This window comes from Miniopterus schreibersii (genome assembly GCF_964146895.1).
Source record: "Miniopterus schreibersii genome assembly, chromosome: 2".
In the NCBI taxonomy this organism is placed as follows: Eukaryota; Metazoa; Chordata; class Mammalia; order Chiroptera; family Miniopteridae; genus Miniopterus; species Miniopterus schreibersii.
The window spans coordinates 181,312,355-181,336,457 of record NC_138102.1 but is presented as its reverse complement, the minus strand read 5'-3'; the positions used below and the strand labels follow the sequence as shown (position 1 = coordinate 181,336,457).

Below are 24,103 nucleotides of genomic sequence, written 5' to 3'. Positions count from 1 at the left end.
TCCACGTGAGGCTTAACTGGGACCGAGGCTGCGGCTTGCTCAGCACAGACCGTGACCCGGGGCGGCGGGGGGAGCTCCCCGCAAGGTCGCTGTCGGCATTCCCGGTTGGGGAGGGGGCCAGAGCACTGAGGGGCGGGGTGGGGGTCACCCAGGAGTCCCGCCACGCGGCCACCGAGTCGCCACCCTCTGTGACCCAGGCGGGATAAAGCTCTCAGTGCCGCCACCCGCCTCCCGCCGCATCCCGGGCGGCGCCCCCACCTCCCCGCCCGGCGCGCAACGGGTGCGGGGCTGGGCTAGGGCCGGCCCCCGGGAGCCCGCGGGGCGGAACCGCCGCGCCCGCCCCCCTCCCCGCAGCCTGCTCCTCGCGCGCCGGGGCTCAGAACGGCGGCAGCAGCGGCCGCGGCAACGGCTCCGGCTCCGGCTCCGGCTCCGCCGCTCCCTCTCCGGCCCCGCTCGGCCCCGCGCTCCCGGGCCCCGCGCCCCGACCCCGCCGCCGCGCCTGCCGGGGCCTCGGGAGCCCCGCCGCCCGCCTCACGCTGAAGTTCCTGGCCGTGCTGCTGGCCGCGGGCATGCTGGCGTTCCTCGGTGCCGTCATCTGCATCATCGCCAGCGTGCCCCTGGCGGCCAGCCGGGCGCGGGCGCTGCCCGGGGGCACCGACAACGCCTCGGGCACCGCCGCCGAGTCCCCCGGCCCGCAGCGCAGCCTGAGCGCCCTGCACGGCGCGGGCGGCTCGGCCGGGCCCCCCGCGCTGCCCGGGGCGCCGGCGGCCAGCGCGCACCCGCTGCCGCCCGTGCCCCTCTTCAGCCGCTTCCTGTGCACGCCGCTGGCCGCCGCCTGCCCGTCGGGGGACCAGCAGGGGGACGCGGCGCCGGGCGAGCGCGAGGAGCTGCTGCTGCTGCAGAGCACGGCCGACCAGCTGCGCCAGACGGCGCTGCAGCAGGAGGCGCGCATCCGCGCCGACCAGGACACCATCCGCGAGCTCACGGGCAAGCTGGGCCGCTGCGAGAGCGGCCTGCCGCGCGGCCTCCAGGACGCCGGGCCCCGCCGCGACGCCATGGCCGACGGGCCCTGGGACTCGCCCGCGCTCTTCCTCGAGCTGGAGGACGCGGTGCGCGCGCTCCGGGACCGCATCGACCGCATCGAGGTGAGCGCCCGCCCCGCGCCGCGCCGTCGGGGGCCGGGCCGGTGGGAGGGGCCGCCGCCGGGCGTCCGGGGACCGGGCCTGGGCCGCCGCGCCGAGACCGGGGGGCCGCCGAGACCCGGGGGGGGGCGCCGCCGGGCGTCCGGGGACCGGGCCTGGGCCGCCGCGCGGAGACCGGGGGCCGCCGAGACCCGGGGGGGGGCGCCGCCGGGCGTCCGGGGACCCGGCCTGGGCCGCCGCGCGGAGACCGGGGGCCGCCGAGACCCGGGGGGGGGCGCTGCCGGGCGTCCGGGGACCGGGCCTGGGCCGCCGCGCGGAGACCGGGGGCCGCCGAGACCCGGGGGGGGGCGCCGGCGGGCGTTCGATCCTCCCACCTCCCACCTGCTACAGGGGATGAAGGAGGGTTCCCGCGGGGCGCGCGGGGTGGAGGCTGGTGCCCACAGGCGCGGGAAAGGCTCGCTGCCCGTCGGTTCTCCTCCAGCACTTGCTAAGACTCAGCTTCCGTATCTGAAAAGTGGGTACAACAGTGCCCACTAGTACTCAGGACTGATTGAAACGGAGGTGGTAAAAATGCTTGGCACTTACCAGGACCCCATTAAATGTCCGTTTCGTTTTCTTCTTTCAGACCTCCCCAGAGCAGCACCAGCCCCACACTCACTCTCCAGGGTCAGGGGATAGGATGCGGTGCCCAGGGGACTGGGAGTGCCCCTCTCCTGCCAAAGAGGGTGGAACAAAGTGTCCCATAAGCCAAACCCGTGTGCCCCTCACCACCTCCCACCCCCCTACCCCCCACCGGACCTAAGGGCAGGAGCTGAGATGGCGCCCTCCCGGCCGGGATACCTGGAAGCGGGCAGCTCCGGGGTGGGGACTGGGTGGGGAATATAGGGCTCCACCCAGGGTTCCTCCTCTCCCACTCACCTTTTTCAGACATTTCTGGCTCGGACGGGGAGTCAGGCAAGAGGTCTGACCCAGTCCTCCACTCTTGGCGGCCCTGTGGTCCTGGGCCAGTCATTTCTCCTTTGAAATTGCCCCACCCCTACCTCCCTATGAGAACCTAATGTAGGGCCTCCAGAAGGGGGAACTGGACAGATTAGGAAGGACCGGCACCCGGGAGACACTGACCACCCCCAGCCATTCACAATTTCCAGACTGCAGAAAAGGCATTAGCAACAGAATTGGATCTGGGAGAGAAAGGGAGAGAGAGGGGAAGCACCGGCTGTGCCCTTTGTACCTCCCTCCAAACCAAGTGCAGCTGGTAAAGGCAGAGAGGAGAGAGGCTAGAAGGAAGGAAATGCAGGGACCCCCCTCCCATGGCTCTCTCAGTTAAATCTCTGGCTCAGCAGCACAGGCGTGCCAGGTGGAAGGTTGGCCATGCCCATGGACCAGTCACTGACCCTCCAGAAAGTCTGTGCTGGTGTCAGCACCTACCCACAGGGTGTCCGAGCGCAGCCAGAGAGCTGTCACCGACAACCCTCTCATCTTACAGGTGAGACACTTGGGTCTCAGAGGCCTCCTAAGGTGAGCGACAGAGGCAGGGGGAAAGCCCAGGGGGTCTTGCCTGCCAGGCCAGCATCCCCTTTTCCCACTCCAGCTCTGGGGGATTTCTAGGATGAGAGCCAAGGGCAGGAATAATAACAATAATAATATAATAATAAACTTCCAGGCCACCTGCTCCCAGGTATGCTCAATCAGGTTGAGTGATTGCTGTTTTTAGCACTAAGCTATCACATTACTCAGTTTTTAAATAGCCAAAAATAAAAATGGGAACAAACCCTCCTTTTACAAATAGCTTTTATTAATGTAAAAAAGGAAAAGATTTGGTTTTCAAATAACTTCCTCTTGCCTGCCCTAGCCCCAGCCCCCGCACCCAGATGGCACCGTGGTTCCTCCCATGTCTGGGGCTGGCAGGGCCGGGCTTGCCCTGGACCTGTTCCCTCAGCACCTGCGCATTTGGCCGGGCGGGCTCTCCGCTCAGCCTGCTGAGGCTGGGACTGTCCTGGCGGCTGGGATTTGGCATCAGGCCCGCCTCTCGGGTTGGGGCAGCTCTGGTCTCCCTACCACACCCCTCCTGCTTTCTGAGTGCAGTGGCCATGGAGAGAGAAAGGCGGGGGCCGCCTGCACGCCAGACCTGCCTTCTGAGCCTGGCTGTGGCCAGAGCCAGTCTCTTTGGGGTCTCTGGGAGGAGCTGGGGTCTGCAGCCCAACAGACATGGAGTCAGACTATTGGTCTCAGCTGGACTCCATCCACCTGTTAGACAGTCTAGTTTCTCTGTTCCCTTTCCATCCAACAGCCTCAGAAGGATGGCCCCAGATGTTCAGGGTCTGCTTTCTCACCACTCCTCTCCCCGCCACCATGGCGCACTGAACGTGCTCGTGGTGGCATCACTGAAGTTGACAAATTGAACAGAACCTTTCAGCCCTCATCTTGCTGGACCCCTCTCCGATGTCTGACCCCTGTGGTCGTTTTCTCCTATGATCTGCCAAATAAAATGGTGGAATTAATGTGAACCCCCATGCCCTGGGCTTCTAGACACATCTCACCTGCCTCTCGTCCCTCTGTCCCCTTTCTGGGGTCCTCCTTTAACGTTTGCGCCTCTCCTGGCTCTCATCTCACTTCCCCGGGGTGACCTCAGCCACACCCAGAGCCTTCCAACATCCGCCCCACTGTGGCGCCCCAAACCAGCTTCACTTCCAGCCCAGGCTCCTCTCCTGAGCTCCAGACCAATAGATCCAACTGCTTCCTGAGCACCTCCCTCTGCATGTCCCACCAGCCCCCTACCCTCACCGTGTCCAAACCTGAACTCAGGTCCTCTGCCTCTCAGATGTGCTCTGAGAAGCCATGCTTGGTTCCTCCCCTCCCTCCTCCTTCCACTTGCTCTCATCTCTCTGTGGACACTTGCAACAGCCTCTCACTGGTCTCCCCCCCCCCCCCCAGGCACACCCTTCCACCCATCCTCCTTCAGGCCGCCCCAGGGATCGTCTTTAAGGCCACCATGGGGATCCCCTGTGGTGCCAACTCCTCAGCCTGCTTCCAGACTGCCATTTGGGATCCGGCCTGTCTCCCAGTAGTTTCTTGCCTCTGCCTAGATACCCCCCAGCGTATCCATCCTTATCGCTTAAGAGTGTCCTGAGGACACCTCCTCCCAGAGGCCCTCCCTGATCACACTGTCCACTTCCTAACCCACCTGTGCTCCCATAATCTTCAGCACACCCCTGCCCATCCTCACCTGGCACATTTCTGCATCACCCGCTTCCCCACCCCACCGGGCCAACTACCAGAGGGAAGGGAAAGTCACACTGGCCCAGCCTCTCTCCCCAGGCCTCAAGCGGGAGCCATGTTTGAGGGCTTAGGACAAATTGTGTGTCTTCTTTTCCATGTTTTTATTTTTGTTGTTACTGCTGCTGCTAATTGAAAAAGGTTGTGTGGTTTGGAGCGGGGGGGGGGGGGGGGGGGGGGGCAGGGGGGATCACATTTAATTCCACCATTTTATTTGTTTTCGCAGCTTCCTTTTGGTCCTTTGTCCAATTGTAGACTTTGTCCCCTGGCTGCCAGCACTGGGAATTACCATGTAATGACGGCCACAATATCCTGGGGCCCATCGCTGGCTCTGCCATCCATCAGGCCCCTGAGCATCTCTCGTTGCTGGAGATGTAGGTTGTTTCTAATTATTTTTCTTCTAGATGCTCATTGCAGGATCAATTCCAAGCAGATAGTTGGGTTTTCTTCTTTTTAAGTCTGTTGAATTATTTCTTCAGGCTGAATTCCCAGGAGTGGCATTACTGGGTCAGGATATTGACTTCTTATGGCTGTGGCCAAGAACCACTTTCCTGAAGGGTTGGGCCATTTCTGTGGCACCCGGCCATGTATACATGTTCCAGTGTTGCATTTTTGCACTAATTTACCTATAAAATGAAACTTCAAGGTTGATTTCAGCAGCAATTCCTTGACATAAACCACATCCTTCGCCCCGCCTATCAAGCTGGTTGCCTCGTTTCTAGCAAGAAACCTCGTGCTTTAAGCCCCAGCTCTGCCACCTGTTCACAGTCACCTCAGACAATTTCTTCTTCTCTTTGACCCTCAGTTTCCCCATCTGTCAAATGGGAGGGGTGGGCAGGACCCCTCTTGCTTTATCATTCTGTGACCTGAGGCCTTTCATCCCTGGCAGGCCTGCAGTCAGGAGAGGAGACCTGCTGTTCTGAGGCCGGCAGGAGCTGCTTGGGTGGTGAGCAGGGCCTTCCCTTTTGCACTTTTTGATCTTTTTAGGTATATCCTACATTCAAGATATGCAAGAGCTTATATCTTACTTATAAAAGACACAAATCTTAAGTGCACAGCTCAGTGAAAATTTATGTATGGAGACACCCATGAAAGTTCCACCCAGATCAAGAATCAGACCATTTCCAGTGTCCCAGCAAGCTCCTCTGTGACCCCCAAAGTCTATACTTCCCCAAAGGTACCACGACTCTGCTTCTGCCACCACATATCCGTTTTGTCCCTGTTTGGACGGCATTCAGATGGACTCGGCAGCTGTATCACTTTGTGTCTGGTATTTCCATTTTCATTGTGGCTGACATTGGATCGAGGTGTGTGTGTCGGTGGTCAGTTATTTTTCAGTGCTGTGTAGTGTTTCTGTGTATGGACATTCCTTCCTTGACTTACCCATTCCTCTTACAGATGGACGTTTGGGTTGTTTCTGGTTTGGGTTGTTTGGGTTGTTTCTGGTCCTTGTGGTATATTTTGGTGGCTATAAGCCCTCATTTCTCCTGGCTACATCCCCAGGAGTGGGATGCCTGGGCCCCAGGAGAGGCATATATTTAGCATTAGGAGGTGCGTGCTGCAAAACACTTTTCCGAAGTGGCTGTGAGCGCCTGCACGCCCACCTGCGTGTGCATCTTGCCAACCTGGGTATGGTCATTTCAGAGATGCTCCCCGTCCTGGTGGGCGTGTAAGTGCACTTGCTGTGATTTTAACTTGTATTTCTCTGATGACTCATGAAATTGAGCACCTTTTCTATGTATATTGGCCATTTTGTGATGTCCCTGCCGGTGGGAGGTGGGCCGAGGTCAGGGGTTGGCTCTCCTCAGTGAACGAGAGTAAGGTGGGGTTTCCCCAGGACAAACTTGGGTGCATTTTCCCCGCTCTGCGAGCAGGGATTGCAGCAACCACCCCAAAGTGGAAGCACTTACCTGCCCCCACACACCCCTCATTTGACTCAGGGGAAGCTGAGGTTCAGAGAGGCCAAGTGACTTGCTCAAGGCCACACAGCAGAAGCTGAGCAAAGACCACAGCCAGGATTTTCTATTAAAATGGGCTGAGGGTAGGGCCCTCAGTCTTAGCTGCAGATTTTGACCAGGGCCCAGAAGGTGTGTGGGCAGGCAGCCCCTGAGAGGGACTTCTGTGGCCTTCTCAACACGGCAGCTTCTCAGGGACTTGAAGGGGCCGGCGAGGGTGTCTGGGGTGGGGGTGTCCTATACTTACTCCGGGGCCTCGGAGCTCAGAGCCCACGAGGACGCATGGACACACCTCCAGGGAGCCTTCTCCCCATCTTCCCACCCCATCTCCCTCCCCACGCACCCCAGCTTGGCACCCTGGTGTACAGAGGCCCATTTGTCTTATTATTTATTTTTGGCATTAATCTTCACCCAAGAATATTTTTTCATTGATTTTAGAGAGAGTTGAAGAGAGGGCGAGAGAGAGAAACATCAATATGAGAGACACACACTGATTATTTGCCTCCCACACAGGCCCTGACCAGGGATAGGGATCGAACCTGAAACCCAGGCACTCGCCCTTGACCAGGAGTCAAAGCCACGACCCTTCAGCGCGCTGGCTGCCGCTCTGACGCTGAGCAGCACCGGCCAGGGCTGCCTTCTTTCCTTACAGCTCCAGACTGGCGTCGGGACCGGACCGAAGAGCAGTCTGGCTCCAGCACCCCCTCTCCTGCTCCTTCCCCGCCCGGGTTAGCCAGTCTGGCTCCCGGAGAGCAAGGCGGGGAACAGTTCAGGCCAGGCCGAGTCCTGCCCCGAGTCGCCTCGACCCCCTGGAGCACAGCGCTGGCACTACGAGAGGCAGGGGGCCGAGCGCGCCCTCTACGCCAGCCTGTCCTAAGGGCCTTAAAATTTAGTCCCACGGAAACCACGGCTCTATTCCTACCCCTGTTTCTCAGATGAGGAAACGAAGGCTCACAGAGGTTAAGAACCTTGCCCAGGCCCTGGCCGGTGTGGCTCAGTGGGTTGAGCGCTGTTCAGTGCACTGAAAGGTTGCTGGTTCAGTTCCCTGTCAGGGTACATGCCCGGGAGGCAGCCAATCAATGTTTCGCTCTCACATCGATGTTTCTCTCTCTCCCTCTCCCTTCCTCTCCAAAATTTAAAAAAAAAAAAAAAAAAAATCAGGGGGGAAAAAAAAAAAGAACCTTCCCCCATCACTCAGTTGGGACTGCAGTCTGGCCTCAGGCCCAGACCCGCACAGTTACTGGTCCCTGTGCTCTCCTGCCTCCCAAGAATAGCGACTGATGATAATAATGGTCGTGACCACTTATCAGCCACTTATTATATGCCACTTTACATATGTGCTTTCATTTTGTCACTACTTATATCCCGAAACGCAGATACTATTGTTATGCCCATTTTGCAGTTGAGGAAACTGAGGGTCACAGGAGTTGAGCGGCTTGCCCGGGGCCACAGATCTAGTGAGCAGGCAACCTGGAAATGGCACAGGCCTGTGTGGCATGAGGGCCGTGCCTGTACTTGACACACTGTTACCCCAGCATGTGTTGTCGGATGGACGGACGGACGGATGGATGGATGGATGGACGGACGGACGGACGGACGGACGGATGATGGATGGATGGATGGATGGATGGATGATGGATGGATGATGGATGGATGATGGATGGATGGACGGACGGATGATGGATGGATGGATGGATGGATGGATGGATGGATGGATGGATGGATGATGGATGGACGGACGGACGGATGATGGATGGATGGATGGATGGATGGATGGATGGATGGATGGATGGATGGATGGATGGGTGGATGGATGATGGATGGACGGACGGACGGACGGATGATGGATGGATGGATGGACGGATGGATGAGTTAGTGAATGAGTGAGTGAGTACTCTGCAGTCCCTCAGAAAAGCATCCCTCTTCCCTGGAGCATCTTAGCTCAGGCGTCATGGAAGCAGCCATCTGGAGGCCGAGCGGGCGCTGACCGGAGAAGGTGGGGTGGAGGCGGGAGGAATGCTCTTGGCTGAAGGAGCAGCACGTAAGGAGGCCCTAGGGTGAGAGGGCGCTGGGGCAGCTGGGCACTTGCAGTGGGAACGAGTGTAGCCTGAGGGGTGGGTAGCGAGGGCTGCGATCAGCGGGCAGGGACTTTATTGGTGGGGAACCGGGATTGTTGAAGGATTTTAAGGAGCGTGGTTGGCTTTGCAGTTGGGTGGCTGCCTCTTGCTGCTGCCGGGAGAAGGGCCAGAGCAGGAGCCCAGGTGACACTGGACTAGGGAGGGACAAAGGGGCCAAATCAGGCTACATGAAGATTCAGGGTTAGAGTCTACCCTCGAAGACTCTGCTTTTGGATTTTCTCCCATTTTTTAAAGAAAAGCGTGGTGAAGTATAGACTATACCACCCAGGTCCCCACCAGGCTCCAGAGCCAGACCGCTCGCAGCCAGCTGCTGCCCCCGGGAGCCCCTCACTCCCAGCCCCTGGTGCCCACCCCCAAGAGGGCCACCGCTGCCCTGCACTTGCCTTTACCTCTCCATGCGTTTTTTATGCTTTTACAAATACGTGATCTAGTTTTGAATCTTGGTAACTTTATTTAAATGGTATCTAACTCTTCTTCTGTAACTTGTTTTTTTTTCTCAATATAATGGTTAACCAAAAGATTTATGGTTGGAGATGGAGAACGGTTGGTCCCTTCAAGAGGTATTTAAGTATATTCGTGATAATAATAATTACTGACATTTACGTAGCTCTCATGTGCCACCTCCACTCTCGGGGCATTATGGCTATTAACTCATTTCATTCTCACTGCAGTGCCATGGGATGTTATTCTTGCTGATGGGGAAGCTGAGGCATGGCGGCTTCACATAGCAGAGTCACTGGGCTTGTGGAGCCAGGTGTGAGCCCGGGCAGCCTTGCGGAGGGCTTGAGGGATGACCGGATGGGGGAGGGCAGGAGACCCGGCCCACACTGTGCTGCCCCTGGAGCTGGGCCCATGGTGTCCTGGGCAGGGGTGGGCTGTGCACCGGGTGGGACCCTGACCCTAAAGCCGGTACCTTCCCCCTGCTCCCCGAAGGAAAGAAGCCATCCCCACCTGGGAATGAGGTGGTTGGGTCCTCCCCACATATTCCCAGCCGCTGAGCCACCCTGCAGAGGCAGGTCCCTCCTATCTAGTTCCTCTGTGGATCTGCCCCAGACCACGGTGACACAGCCTGCCAGACCCTCCCAGCCTTGTCATGGCCACTAGAACCTCTTCTGCTGGCCCTCAGCACAGGCAGGGCAGCCAGCACTGTGCCCTCTTGGCAGACCAACAACCTGAGACCAGACTGGCAGGGTAGAGATGAAGAGTGGAAAGAGGTTCTGGAATCAGAAGGGCCTGGGCTGGGGTTCTGGCTGTCACTTCACACCTTAGGCAGGTGACTTCGCCTCTCTGAGCCTCGGGTCCCTCATCTGTAAAGCGGGCCTCCTGATCTCTCTGGGTTGCTGAGGGGGCTGTGAAATGCTTGCACAGAGCTTCCTTAGTGCGGACCTGGCGCGCCCTGCGTGGCACTAACAGCTGCCGCTGGTGGCATTCTTGTTACCCGGTGCTGATGAGCCCGGCCGCTGGTGCTGAGCTGGACCAGAACCCCGGGCTCTGCCTCAAGGCTCCACACACTCACAGCCAGCCCCACCCCGGACTCCCAGCACGACAGACGGTGGGTCCCGAGCCCCCATTTTCCTGCCTTGTCAGGACCTGAGTGGGGGCGATGGCATCCTCCCCCCCACCATCTTGGGCTTGGGGCCCACTTGGCATCTGGCTGGGAGCCCACGCGGCACAGCCTGCGCCCGAAACAGATGGGAAAGTGGGGGGCTGTCGTGTTCTTCTGATTCAGACATGGGTGGGGAGGGGGCCACACACGATCCAGTGAGCACACCTCCTCCCAGGCCTTCCTGTTGGTGGCAGAGCTGGTGACTCTGACAAAAGAACAGCTTGCAAGCCCACCTCCCTCGGCTGTGTGGTTTCTCCTCGAAACGGTGTCTGTGTAAATAGTGCTCTGCGCCCTGCTCCCTCCTGGCAGGTCCTTCTCCCTCAGAGAGGGGAGGACACTTTGCGAGAGAGAGAAGGCTTGGGCTCCAGAGGCGGCAGCTGTGCCCAGCCCCATGGTTGTAGGCAATTCAAAAGGACTTCTGCCTTAGTTTCCCTATCTGTGAAATGGGGACACTAACAATACCAACAAAAACAAGTGGCTGTAAGGATTCATGAGTAAACTCATGTGAAGTGCCAAGGATGGCCCTGACACACTCATCCAGATGGGTACACTTTGTGCCAAGCTTGGCACAGTGGAAGGGAAACTGAGGACAGCAGTGCTGGGACCGAGGCTATCCAGCTGCGGCCCACCCAGCACTGAGGTGGAATTCACTCCATGAGTAATTGCCTCAGCCCAAGGTTTCCTGGAAGTCCGGCCACTGCGAATGCAGTGTGTTGCTGGCCCTGGCCCTCCATGGGCCGTCTGTGGTCAAGGAAGGTTCTGGAGGTAGCAAGCTCCCTGTCGGCTGATGTATTCAAGCCTCACAGTCTGCATTCTGCTTTTACAGCCCACGGACCCTTTACTTCCTTACATCTATCCTGGGGATGGACAGAGCGGGGCCAGTGGTCCCTATTTTACAGAAGGGGAAACTGAGGCATTGTGTTTAGTCAGCACCAGAGTCAGGATTCCTAGGACCCTGGGGAGTGAGAAGGAGCCTTCTGGATAGTGAAGGTTGGTATAACAGGGGCGTCAAGGTTAGCCCACCTGCTCCTGATCTCGGGGTGGCATGGCAGAGTGAGTGTCAGTCCCTCCAGCTCCTCAGCCCCAGACAGTAATTGCAATAAACAGGCTCTGCTCATCGGCATTTAGTACTTCACCCCCACAAACCTTCTAAATAGGTGCAATCGCCCGTGTTGCATGTGAGGAAGCAGGGGTTCAGAGAGGTAGAGGCATTCACTCAGGGAAACACAGCAGTTGGTTCTCAAGCTGGATTTGAACCCTGAGCTGTCTGACACGCTAATCTTAAATGCTCTGCCAGGTACCCAGTTTGTTGCCTGAAGCTGGTATTGCTGGCTCCATTCTGCATATGGGGAAGCTGAGCTCGCCTAGGGTCACTCAGCAGGGGTGGTGGGGTCTCTGAGCCCCACGTCCCTTCCCTTCCTCCCTCGGAGTGACCTCACACACCCCCTTTTCTGCCCTGAGAGCAGCAGGAGCTTCCAGCCCATGTGAACTTCTCGGCTGCCCCCGCCGCTATGCCCGCGGTGCCCACCACCCTGCACTCCAAGATGGAAGAACTGGAGGGGCAGCTGCTGGCCAAGGTGCTGGCACTGGAGAAGGAGCGTGTGGCCCTCAGTCACAGCAGCCACCAGCAGCGGCAGGAGGTGGAGAAGGAGCTGGACACCCTGCAGGGCCGCATAGCTGAACTGGAACATGGTGGGTCCTGGGCCCCTCAGTGGGCAGAGCAGGCAAGGCCTTGGTCCTCAGATGGGCTCTCAGGGAGCAGATTCACTGGAGAAACATTTTGTGCTCTCCAGAGGCTAAAGATAGAGCAGCGGGGAGGAGGCTGAAGCACGAGAGGAAGAGAGTAATTGGTGGCTATTATTAGCATTATTAGTAAGTTAGTATTTCCTGGTACTTGTTATATATTCAGAGTGGGCTAAATAATTGGCACATTAGCTGGTTTAATCTTCACAAACCAGAAAGGGATGGTACTGGTGTTATTGCCATTTCACAGATGAGGAAACTGAAGCTCAGAGAGGTCAAGTGACTTACCCAAGGTCACACAGCCAGTGAGTAGTGGATCTAGACCTCAAACCAGGTCTGACTCCAAAGCCCACGCATTTAAGCACCCCACAAAATAGCACCTTCAGTGAACCAGAATTTCGTCATTTGTTTAACACCTGGGCCTGGCACTGCTAGCGGGTCAGAGAAACATGAGGGAGCAGACAGCGGACAGGTATGAGCATCAGGAGACCTAGCCCCTGGTTCCCCAGCTGTCACTGACTTGCTCTGTGACTTTGGAAGTTTGCTTCCTTCCCCCAGGCCTCATTTTCCTCACCTGAAGAGGAGATTTAGGGCTCGTAAGCTCTTAGGGACCTTTCATCGTTGAAACCTTGTGAGACCAGCCATAAGGGACTTATGGACAAGTTGGGGATTCCAGGGAAAACCATGAGCAATTAGCTGGGACTGGCTTAGATGTAAGACAGGAGTTCTGGAGAAAGAAATCCAGGAGGCTTCCTGGAGGAGGTGGGCCTCAAGCTGGTCCTTGAAAACAGGTGGCGAGTGAATTTTGGAGTGAAGGGGCCATAGCAGGGGCACAGCAGGTGAAGGGAGGCATAGCAGGTGCTTAGGGACTAGTAGGCCCCATTCTGGAGTGTGCCCTGCCCACCCCACCCTCATCAGTGTCCACTGACTCCCACCATTTCTGCCTTCCCCACCCCCTCAGGGTCCTCGGCCTACAGCCCCCCTGACGCCTTCAAGATCAGCATCCCCATTCGCAACAACTACATGTACGCCCGCGTGCGGAGGGCACTGCCCGAGCTCTACGCCTTCACTGTCTGCATGTGGCTGCGGTCCAGGCCGGGCAGCGCGGGCCAGGGCACGCCCTTCTCCTACTCAGTGCCGGGGCAGGCCAATGAGATCGTGCTGCTGGAGGCAGGCCCGGACCCCATGGAGCTGCTGATCAACGACAAGGTCAGCGGGGGTGGGCAGACTGGAGGGACGGGGGCAGGGGTCACCCTCTGGGAGCTCTGGTCACCCTTCCAGGAGCACCCACTGCGCTGGGCCCCAGACATGTGCGCCCTTTTCGTTCTCTCACTCAGTGTATTCAGCACACACACCATGCCTGCTGTGTGCCAGCTGGGCTCTGGAAACATGGTGACAAGCCAGACCTGGGGCTGGCTGGAGAGGGGCTCGTGCCCGAGAGGCTGTAAGCGTGGAGCTCCCATTTACAGGGGAGGCGTGTGAGGCTCTCGGAGATTCCGTGACTTCCCCAGTGCCCGGCTCTAGGAGCAGGGCTGGCAGTGTCTGCCTCCGGTCCTGCTCATTTTCTTGGACAAGGAGAGAGATCCAAGGACCTCCCTAATGAAGAGTCCCCCCCCCCCCCCAGAACCCACCAGAATCCTGCTCAGCAGAAGGTGCTTCTTTATGGAAGAGCAGAGAAAGGAGTTGGGCCCAAGGGGCAGTGAATTTTTCTGTGGCCCAAGAAGTCCTGAGAAGACCTGGAAAGGTCTGCATCTAGGTCCTACTAACCATGTTCCGTTCCTACACCCCCTGGCTGCCCTCCTTGGCTTTGCTCGAGGTCAGCACTCAGTGCTTAGGGATTCAGCACCCTGGACAGGGCACAGGGCAGCCCCATGCCAGGAACTCCTGGAGTCCTTTGAATGCCAACCTCACAGGCTACTTCTCAAAGTTCCCCTTGTATTCCAGCCTCTAAGCCTTCGCTCCTGCTGTGCTCCACACTGGTTTGCCTTGTGTGGAACTGTCAGAGTGCACTGTCATCCATGTCTTCTGTTTCCACACCCCTCTCTTCCTCTGGGCCTTTATTGGCTCTGTACCTCCCAAATGGCCCTCGTGTTATTTTCTCTTGTAATATTGTCCCTGAAGTCCTTCCTCTTGTGCAGACTCAGCTCATTTACAGCTAGGACCATTCATATCCCCAGTGTCCAGAACAAGGCCTGGCACCAACTAGGCCTCAGAGAATGTTGCATTAAATTGTGATCTCAGAGAACTTAGGAGGTGAAAGAGCCCTTTGGGAGCTCCAAATCCACAGGTAGCATGTCACAGGTCAAGGCTAATCAATCAGCAGTGGCTTCCAAGGGGACTGCGATGAGATGGATCCTGAGGCCGAGTCCAGGCTCATGATTGATTAGCCATGTCTGCCTTGGGTAGAGGAGGCGGAGGTGACTGCATACTTGCCATTCCTTGCCTCAACTCCTTACTTTATAGAGGAGGAAAACCAAGGCCAGGGAGGAAGGTGCAGATTCCACTGGGTCCCACAGGGGGTTGGTTGGCAGAGCCAGAGCCACATGCCAGTGTCCGGCCTTAGTCCAAGGCGCGTTCCACCACTGCTCGTACATTTTGAGCCACACTGTGTGCCAGGCACTGTGTGAGGTGTTCAAGGGAAGGTAGGATTGGAGATGCAGCTCCCACCGCATGTGACCTTACAGGCCTGTGGGTGAATAAACTTCCTGGAAACAAATGAAAACCAACAGCGACGAGCCCCTCGTGGCCTAAGTGAAGCTGCTGTTTAGGTCCTGGGGAAAGAGGAAAGGGTGGTGGGGAAGACACTGGGCTGGGAAGAAGGGGAGGGCCAAGCCTTGGGTCAGTCTCTGGAAGGAAGGACAAGGGTCTCCTGCCCCCCCTCCACTGCTCCAGCCTTGGGCCTTGTGACCTCTGACTTGGGGCTGGGGGATCTGTGTCCAGGTGGCCCAGCTGCCCCTGAGCCTGAAGGACAACAGCTGGCACCACATCTGCATCGCCTGGACCACAAGGGATGGCCTGTGGTCTGCCTACCAGGATGGGAAGCTGCGGGGCTCCGGTGAGAACCTAGCTGCCTGGCACCCCATCAAGCCTCATGGGATCCTTATTCTGGGCCAAGAGCAGGTAAGGCTCAAGGTGATATGAGGGCTTGAGGCCCAAGTAGAAATCCCACCCACCCAGGGCACCTGAGGAGGAGGGGCTAGGCCCTTGGAGGGACCCTGAAAGCACAGCAGTGATCACTCAGTCCGATCCAGCCATTCTGCAGGTGGTGTGGCAGACTGAGACCCAGAGAGAGCAAACACCTACCCACAGGGCTAGAACCTTAGGGGCAGAGCTAGAGCCTTAGGGGTGGAGCCAGAGCCATGGGGGTGGGGCTTCAGCTGGGACAGGGGCCTGCCTCTTGAGTCTGCCTGCCTATCTTTTGTGCACCTTCACTCCATGTCTCTCTCCTTTTTCTCTGCTCTCTTGGCTCAGGATACCCTGGGAGGCCGGTTTGATGCCACTCAGGCCTTCGTGGGTGACATCGCCCAGTTTAACTTGTGGGACCACCCCCTGACATCTGCCCAGGTCCTGGGCATTGCCAACTGTACTGGGCCACTGCTGGGCAACATCCTCCCCTGGGAAGACAAGCTGGTGGAAGCCTTTGGGGGTGCAAAAAAGGCTGCCTTTGATGTCTGCAAGGGGAGGGCTAAGGCATGAGGGGCCACCTCGTCCAGGGCCCCTCCCTTGCCTGCCAATTTGGGGACCTTACAGGAGGGGGCACATTCCTCCTCAGCCTACCCACACACTGGCCTCCCCTCCTGCTCCACTCCTGACCATGCCTCTTATTTCCCCCACCTACGCCCACACCTCCAGAATGCCCTGCCCTGCGATGGCTGTCCTTTAATCCGGCCTGGATGGGGACCAGCAACTCAATAGGTCAAGCCTGGGGTGAGCCCAGGGCCTGGCAAGGGTGGTTAGCAGTGCCCATGGCTCTGCCCACCCTCCTGGCATTATACCACAGCCTTCTCTTACTCTCACCAAACCCTGTTCCATTAACCACATCTGACTCCACTGATGTCAACAGCACCCCCATGGAGCTGTGTATGGGGGGAGGGCCCGCTATCTCAGTGACAGGGAAGGCCATCCACTGCCCTGTCCCCCATGCAACAGGCCTGGCCCCTTCCCCTTCAGAGCCACAACAGGCTATAGAGCTGAGAAGGGGGTGGCAGAGACATAGGAGACTCAGACTCACTCCTCCATCTCTCCACCAGCTGACAGTCAAGGGCAGCGGGACCCTCCCCCCATACCCCCACCCCACCCTCACCCACACCCTCTCTCTTCCAACTCTTTCCTTGTTTCTTTGTGTGCAGTGGATTGAATGTTGGTTTCATGCCTATCCCAACCCCACCTCAATTTCCAAGACATTCCCTTTCCAGCTCTGGCCTGGAGGGTTAGGGACCAAGACCCCAGGAGGTCAAAGGGCCATAGTCACCCCTGTGCCTACCCACAGCTGTGTCCACTGCTGGCATGGTCACTTCTCCCCCTCTGTGGCCAGGACAGGGCCTGGGCTAGGAGTGGCATGAGGCAGAGGTTCTGTGCTCCAGGGGACCAGGCTCTGGCAGAGCCACATTACCTACCCCTCTGCACAGCCCTGCACCTCTGGGGAAGGAAGAAGCTGAGTGAATAGGGAGAAGCATGGAGTACTGTGCAGAGCGTTGGATGACAGGGAGGAGCCCCTGGTTCCTAGCCAGCTCTGCTGTTTGGCCTCCTGTGAGTCCCTGCCCTCTCTGGGCTAGCCTTCCTCATTTGTGAGTGAACATGAGATGGTCTATGATTTCAGGTGAGTAGGATAGGGCAAGCCTGAGAACTTTCCTGGTGACTGAGGGGCACAGCAGGGGCCGGTCCTGGGACTGGGCAGCACATGGGACCTGGCTAGGCATGGGTCAGGGTCAGCAGCTGGCTCTAGTCAGAGGCAAGGGCAAGGGGCAAGGCAGACCAACCTCATGTGCACACTGTAAAAACCAGCTCTTCTGGATCCCCCCAGCCTGGCACTCTTGTCTGAATGTGTCTCAAAGGGCTGATGGCTTCCTGGTCCCCACCCTTGGGTCCTCACCAGCTCCCCCAAAAGAGTGGAGGAATGTCAGAGCTGAGCAAGCCACCCAGTCTGATCCCTTACTTGTGCAGATAGGGAAGAGCACAGAGAGGGTAAATGACTTATACAGGATCACCCAGCACAATGGGGCAGAGCCTGGACTAGAACCCAGGGCCCTGACTCCCTATTCAGTGCTCTTTCCCCCACACCATACTGCCTGCCCATGAGGGTCTTTGAGTCCAGCCTTCACCTAGAGAATGGACATCCGAGAGGTGAGAATGCTTTCCAACATGACCACTGGAACATCTGCCTTCATGAAACACATCTTGGCCGTCCCCTGCCTCCTGGGAGGCATGATCCCAGGCACCCTGGCAGGAATGGAGAGCTGAGAATGCAAGTGTCCCTCCCCTGCCAGTCACCTACCAGGTCTGGGCAGCTTCAAGCTCCCTCACTCGAGTGGGCACTGGTGCCTTTTGCCTCACTTTTTGTTCCCTGCCTCTGCCTCTCACGGCCACTTAGCCTGAGTGTGGCGTAAGAGCCGCACTGCGGAGGCTTTTCTGAGACTCTTGCCTCCAGCCCCCAGCTCCTTGTTTCCATTTCCAGAGCACAAGCAGACCTTTCAGCACCTCGGGCCCAACTCCCTCTAGAAGGACCCAGGAGAAGCAATGGCTGCTTCAGCCTGAACCTGCCGAGATCTCGGTTGCCCTGGTAACAGCAATGACATCAGCCCAAGTACTGGGTCAAGTATCTCCTAGTGACACACGCTGTTGCTGGGGTGATGGCAGAATTTAGAACTTAGACTTCAGGGGCCCTGGACACTGGGCTTTATTGGGTTTCTATTTTTGTTTTTAAGGGAGCAGCTTTTGTGGAGGTCTTGGGGAAAGAAGGAGTCTTAGGATAGCAGTGATGGAAATCGTTTGGTCACTTGAGCCCACCCAGAGAACATCCCAGGTCCCGTATGCTTTGTCACGGTGGTGATGAGACACCTGCTGCACCCTGGTCAGCCATCCAGAGGGAACAGGACCAAACTGGAAATGTTGGGGTGCAGGTTCTGAGTCTGGGCCATTGGTGAGTGGCCTGGATCCCCACTTCTATTCCGGGAAAATGAAAGTCCCCAAGTCCCCACCCTTTCGTACATTGGCTGAGTGCCTGCTGTTTGGACTCCAGCTTTGATCTTCAGCTGCTCCCAGGCATAGCCGAGAAAGCAAGGGAAGAGGGTCTAGAAAGGGCTCGGTTGCGCCCCTGAGCTGCTCCTGTCTAAGAGCGATGCTGAGCCCGTGTCTGTGACATCATTTTAAGTGTCAGGCACTGTGCTGAACACCTCACAGTATCATCTCATTTACCCTCACAATGCCAGGACTATTTCCTCATACTCATGAGGAAACTGAAGCACAGAGAGGTTAAGTAACCTGCCCAGTGTCAACCAGCCAGCAAGTGATGGAGCCCAGAGTTTAAAACAAGGCAGGTTACATCGAGGGCCCACCCCTCAGCCCAAGGGAGCAGTCACCCCACATTCTGTGGAGTGGGTTTTGGCCTGAAGGGATGTGCCTGACCCTCATCACCCCACAGAGTTTGAGGTGGAGGGGCAGAGGCACGGCATGGGCCGGCCCCAGGGCCAGGGTCCCCTTGGGTGCGGCTGTGGGAAGGGTCTCAGTCCCTTCAGGGAACTCATCCCTCTGCAGTGTGCCCACCCCTCCTCCACTGGCTGGAGATTCCAGGAGAGCTGAGAGGCCACTGTCTCCCGAAAGCCCCAAGCAGCGGGGGAGGAAACATCTCTCCAACTCCTGCTTCGGGCCAAGCCCGGCTCCAGGTGCTTTACAGCTCTTACCTGCCAGATTTCCCCACCTCTGTGGCATGTTGTGCCCCCCCCCCCCCGTCAACCTCCCAAGGGGACAGATCACCTTGCCACATTTGTGCATGACCTTGATCCACACATTTGGACAGAAGGGCTCTTAGAGGTGGTTGAAGCCCTCATTTTACAGATGAGGACACCGGGGCCCACATGAGGACACCGGGGCCCACAGAGGGTGAGTGGCCCTGAGTGCCACCCAGCTGGGGCACCGGGAGACCTGAACCCAGCTTTCTGACTCTGCGTGTGCTCTCCACAATGAAGTGGCCCCTCCCCAGAACTGGTCCCCCCCTTTTCTGTTTCCCTGCACCTTCGCCCTGAGCAAACTGGGAAAGGGGCCCCTCCCAGAGATGGGATCATTTTCCTTACCCCCTTTGTCCCAGCTGCCTGCCACCCCAAGCCCTACCTCCCCTATGACCTCTGACCTCTGACCCTGCTGGGTGGTGAAGAGGCTCATGTGGCCCCAGTTGAGCAGGGACTAGCATGTCAAGCTGTTGGACACTGAAATTAGTGCACCCCCTCCCGTCCTCCTGGCCCTATTTTGTACATAAAGTGATATGAGGTGCAACGTGTGTGCGTGCGTGTGTGTGTGTGACATATTGTGGATTTTGTCACTTTTTTGTTTTTGTAAATTTGAATGTTCAAAATAAACATGATGTTTACTCTGAGGCTCTTCTTGCAAGGCTGGGGCTACCAGGGGGGCGGGGCAGGAAGGAGGCCGCTACTTGGGGCAGGGCAGGAGGCAAAGACAGGAGGTGCCACCCCCGTGCCCCGAAGCCTCACCCCAAACACCTCTCCCCCCAGTCTGACAGGTTCTGACAGGCGCCAGGTGCGGACGTGCCCCGTTTCCCAGGATTCATGCAGGAAGGATGTAAAGAACACAAGTCCCACGTGGAAAGTGTCCCAGTTCCCATAACTGGGCTTGGCCTCATTCCCAGTACCCCATCCCCACCTCGTGCCCCAGTTCTTGGAACCAGGTCCCTGACTTGTTGCCTGAGACCCAATCTGCCTGAGTCACTTGCCTGGACCCCAGAGTGGTGCCTCCCTCAGAGTCCTGGGGAGATGGGAGAAGGGGGAGGCAGTTGGCCCTGGCGTGTCTCAGACCCTCCCCTCCCCGTGGTCGACCTGGACACCTGACCTGCTTGGCCTCTAAACCGGACTCGCTGACAGTCCCCCACCCACCCCGCCAGCACCCACCCATCCTGGGAGGTCTCGACCTGGTCCCCAGCCCTCCCTGTCCACACCATCTTAGGGACACAGCCTCCACCCTCCTGCTCCACCAATAGTGTCACTGGACCTTGTCCTCAGCCAGCCCCTGTGAACTGCCAAGGCACCAATCAGGGGCCCTGGGGTCACACCAGCAAGACAAGGCTTCCCAGGCTTTCCCAAAAGCGTCCCACCTACCAGCAAGAGTGGGTTCAGCCCCATGAGGACCAGGGGTATCGCTGGAAGCAGCCCTTCAAATAGGAAAAGAGTATCTGAAGTCGACTGAGTTACCTGAAAGGTCGTGCCCTGGCAGTGGGGCTCAGCGGTCAGAGCGTTGGCCGGCACACCAAGGGGCCCGGGTTGATTCTGGGTCAAGGGCCGGTGTTGCGGGTTCGCGCCCCGCCCCCGGTTGGGGCAGGGTGTGTCTCTCGCACATCCATGTTTGTCTCTCGCTCTCTCTCCCCACCTCCCTCCCTTCCCCTGTCTCTGAAAAGCAATGGAAAAAAATCTTCACGTGAGAATTTAAAAAAAAAAAAATTGTGTGCTTTCTTCATTCTATTCCAGAATGAATCCAGATTTGTTTTTAAATATTGTTTTTAGTTACCACTGAGCAAAATTCAGCTGCAGGCAGCTACGCCTTGCCTATCCTCTCATGCTGAGTTACTTACAGACACCCTCTCTCCCTCTGTCCCCCTCAGCTGGCAACGTCCAACCTGGTTAAATCCCACTGTCCACCTGATACTGCCCCACCTGCTCCCTGCTCCCTGCTCCCTGCACACCTGCTCCCTGCTCCCTGCACACCTGCTCCCTGCACCCCGCTACCTGCATACCTGCTACCTGCTCCCTGCACACCTGCTCCCTGCACACCTGCTCCCTGCACACCTGCTCCCTGCATACCTGCTACCTGTTCCCTGCACATCTGCTACCTGCTCCCTGCATACCTGCTACCTGCTCCCTGCACACCTACTCCCTGCACACCTACTCCCTGCATACCTGCTCCCTGCACACCTGCTACCTGCATACCTGCTCCCTGCACACCTGCTCCCTGCACATGTGCTACCTGCTACCTGCATACCTGCTACCTGCATACCTGCTACCTGCACACCTGCTACCTGCACCCTGCACCCTGCTCCCTGCCTCCTGCTCCCTGCTCCCTGCCTCCTGCTCCCTGCTCCCTGCTCCCTGCCTCCTGCTCCCTGCTCCCTGCGCAGCTGCGCGCTGAGGCGGAGGAGCACAGGGCTCTGCTGTGTGCCGACTCTCATTTCCAATTCACGCCTGAGATCTGCCTGGGCGCTTCTCCCTGCCCTGCAGCCTTAGCACTTTCCTTGTGTGAGGGTTTGTGCTCCAAAATGGCTAAAATTCAGACCCTCTTTCTCCTCAAACCTCCCCCAGCCTTCCAACTGCATCCCTGCACACTCAAGGATGCCCTTATTCACAGCCACTGAGGAAACAAAGCGACCGTCACCTCCCCACCAGTCTGTCTGCAAACCTGCGCCGTCCCCACATTCTCTGGCTTCCCTCCTGCTCCCGTCGAAGGCACCTGTGTGCTGGGCCCCATCCCGTCCCCGCTTCTATCAGAGGCCCCCTCCCCCTCCCTCTCAAGATCCTCTCTCCTGAATTCCCAACTTCTCCTCTTTTATCATTCTGACCCGCAGGCCAATTTGCCCTAGACTCCCTCGCACAAGATCCTCCACCCAGCACCCACTTCTTCCCTCCTTTCAGGGCAAGACTTCTTAAAAAATCAGGGGGGCCAGGGTCCCCAAGTCCACCCGCAGGTTTGCTGATCCACTAGAAGGACTCCGGGAACTCAGAAAAGCCTTTACGTGCATGGGTACAGTTTGTCACACTGAAAGGCTTCAGATTCACAGCAGCAAAGGAACAGGGAGATGGGACCGAGTCCTGGGGGACCAGGAGCGAGCTTCCAGCGGTTCCTCCCAGTGTGGTCCCAAGGACAACAGTTCATTCTCCCAGCAACAAGGCGTGACACACGAACAGAAAACTGTCAACCAGGGACGCTCGCCTGAGCCTTGGGGTTCAGGGTTTGTACTGGGGTCAGGCATGGAGAACTCACATGAGTGACCCTAACTTCTCGGTCTCCATCACAGGCCAAACTGACACGGCACAACCCAGGGTCCTAGACAAATGAAAGCAGGCGTTTTCTACATTTCACTTCGTTAGCACAAACCCTCTGACGTGGCCCAAGGTACACAAAGACAGTGTTATCAGGCAGGATGTCCAAAGGCTCAGGGCTTACGTCCCCAGCCCAGGCCCAGGCGCAGTGCTTTCCCCAGGATGTCGGGGGGAGCACCCTAAGCCCACGGAGTTAACCGTCCACTGCACAGGGGCTCTGTCATCTTTGCTGCCACTTTCTCCCTCTCGTTCTCTCCTTGGGAGGTTGGGGGCTGGGAGAAGAAGGTGAAGGGATTACGAAGTACAACTTGGTAGCTACAGAATAGCCACGGGATGGAAAGCACAGCGCAGGGCAGCCAGTCGGGAATATTCTAACAATCATGTATGGGGTCGGGCGGGTGCGAGATCTATCAGGATGATCACTTGTAAGCTATACAATTTCTACTTGTCAGGGCGGACACCTGAAACTAATATAATATGACGTGTCACCTGTAATTGAAAACTGAAAAATAATAAAAAAGAAAAAAATCTTCAGAGTGCTCAAAGGCAGCGACGGCCACCCTAGAATTCTGTGTTCATTGAAAACTCTTCCAACGCGGAGATGAGATCCAGACAAAGCAAAAGCAGTTCACCGCCCATGGTGCCCGTTGGCCCATGGTGCCCGTGGGCAGCAGAGCTTCTCTGAAGGCCGGACTGACGGAATTCTGCAGGGAGAGGGAGGGAGGTCCCGAAGGAAGCGCAGAAAGGCCACCGAGGACCAACGGAAAGTGAACGTGTGGCTAAATATAAGTTAGTATCGACTGAAAAAACTAGTAATTATGTCTTGTGAGGTTTAAGATTCATGACAGCAACAGAATAAAAGGTCCAATGAGGTAAATGCAGTTAAAATGTTTTAATGTCCCTGCACAGTCCGGGTAGCAGTAAAAGTATTAATATTACATTAGACCTTAATAAGTCTGGGATCAATATTAGATTTTCCTAAGGTAATCACTAAAAGGATTATAAAAGAATATGTAACTAACAAGCTACTACAGGAGAAAAAAATGGAATAATAAAGATAATTCAGCCCGGCCGGGTGTGGCTCAGCGGTGGAGCATTGGCCTGGAATCCAGGAGATCCGGTTCAATTCCGGGTCAGGGCACATGCTGGGGTTATGGGCTCCATCCCCAGCACGGGGTGTGCAGGAGGCAACTGATCAATGACTCTCTCTCATTGATGTTTCTATCTCTCTCTCTCCCTCTCCCTTCCTCTCTCTGAAACCAATAAAGATATATATATATATATATATATATATATATATATATATATATATATATATTTTTTTTTTTTTTTTTTTTTTTAAATATATCTTTATTGATTTCAGAGAGAGGAAAGGAGAGGGGGGGAGAGAGAGAGACTGAAACATCAATGATGAGAGAGTCATTGATCAGCCATGTAGCCTGCAACCCAGGCATGTGCCCTGACCGGGAATTGAACCCCGATCACCTGGATCTTAGGTCGACACTCAACCGCTGAGCCACGCCCGGCCGGGCAAGATATATTTTTAAATAATAATAATAATAATAATTCATAAGAAGGCCAGAAAAAGGAACACAGAAAGGGTGGGGTAAATAAAAAATAGTAAGTGAATTGATTTAAACCTAAATTTGATGTAAGTGGGTATTTACATTAACTATAAAAAGATAAACATTCCAATTAAAATATTAATGTTGTCGACTGGATTTTAAAATAATTATATAGAAAGGCGAAATTAAAAGGATAGAAAAATATGTACTATGCCAACATGAATGCAAAGGAAGCTGGTGTAGCTATGCTTAGTTTACAGTAGACTTTAAGACAAGAAGCATTGCCAGGGATAAAAGGGACATTGCACCATGATAGAGTCAATTGCTTAGGAAGATATAACCATTATAAATTTGTGTACATGAATTAACACAGCTTCAACAAAATGATTCACAAACTCGACCTAATAGAGCAACTACAGAAT

The 24,103-nt window shown here is 56.6% G+C and overlaps 1 protein-coding gene across 1 annotated transcript; it reads left to right on the top strand.

Annotated features, from left to right (window-relative positions):
- The first annotated feature begins 545 nt into the window (after positions 1 to 545).
- On the top strand, positions 546 to 19,446 carry NPTXR (neuronal pentraxin receptor). Its single transcript, XM_081129665.1, has 5 exons — positions 546 to 1,145; positions 11,584 to 11,809; positions 12,822 to 13,069; positions 14,801 to 14,980; positions 15,332 to 19,446. Exons 1-5 carry the CDS (start codon positions 570 to 572, stop codon positions 15,554 to 15,556), a joined length of 1,455 nt encoding a protein of 484 aa, XP_080985791.1. The 5' UTR covers positions 546 to 569; the 3' UTR covers positions 15,557 to 19,446.
- Positions 19,447 to 24,103: the final 4,657 nt, after the last annotated feature.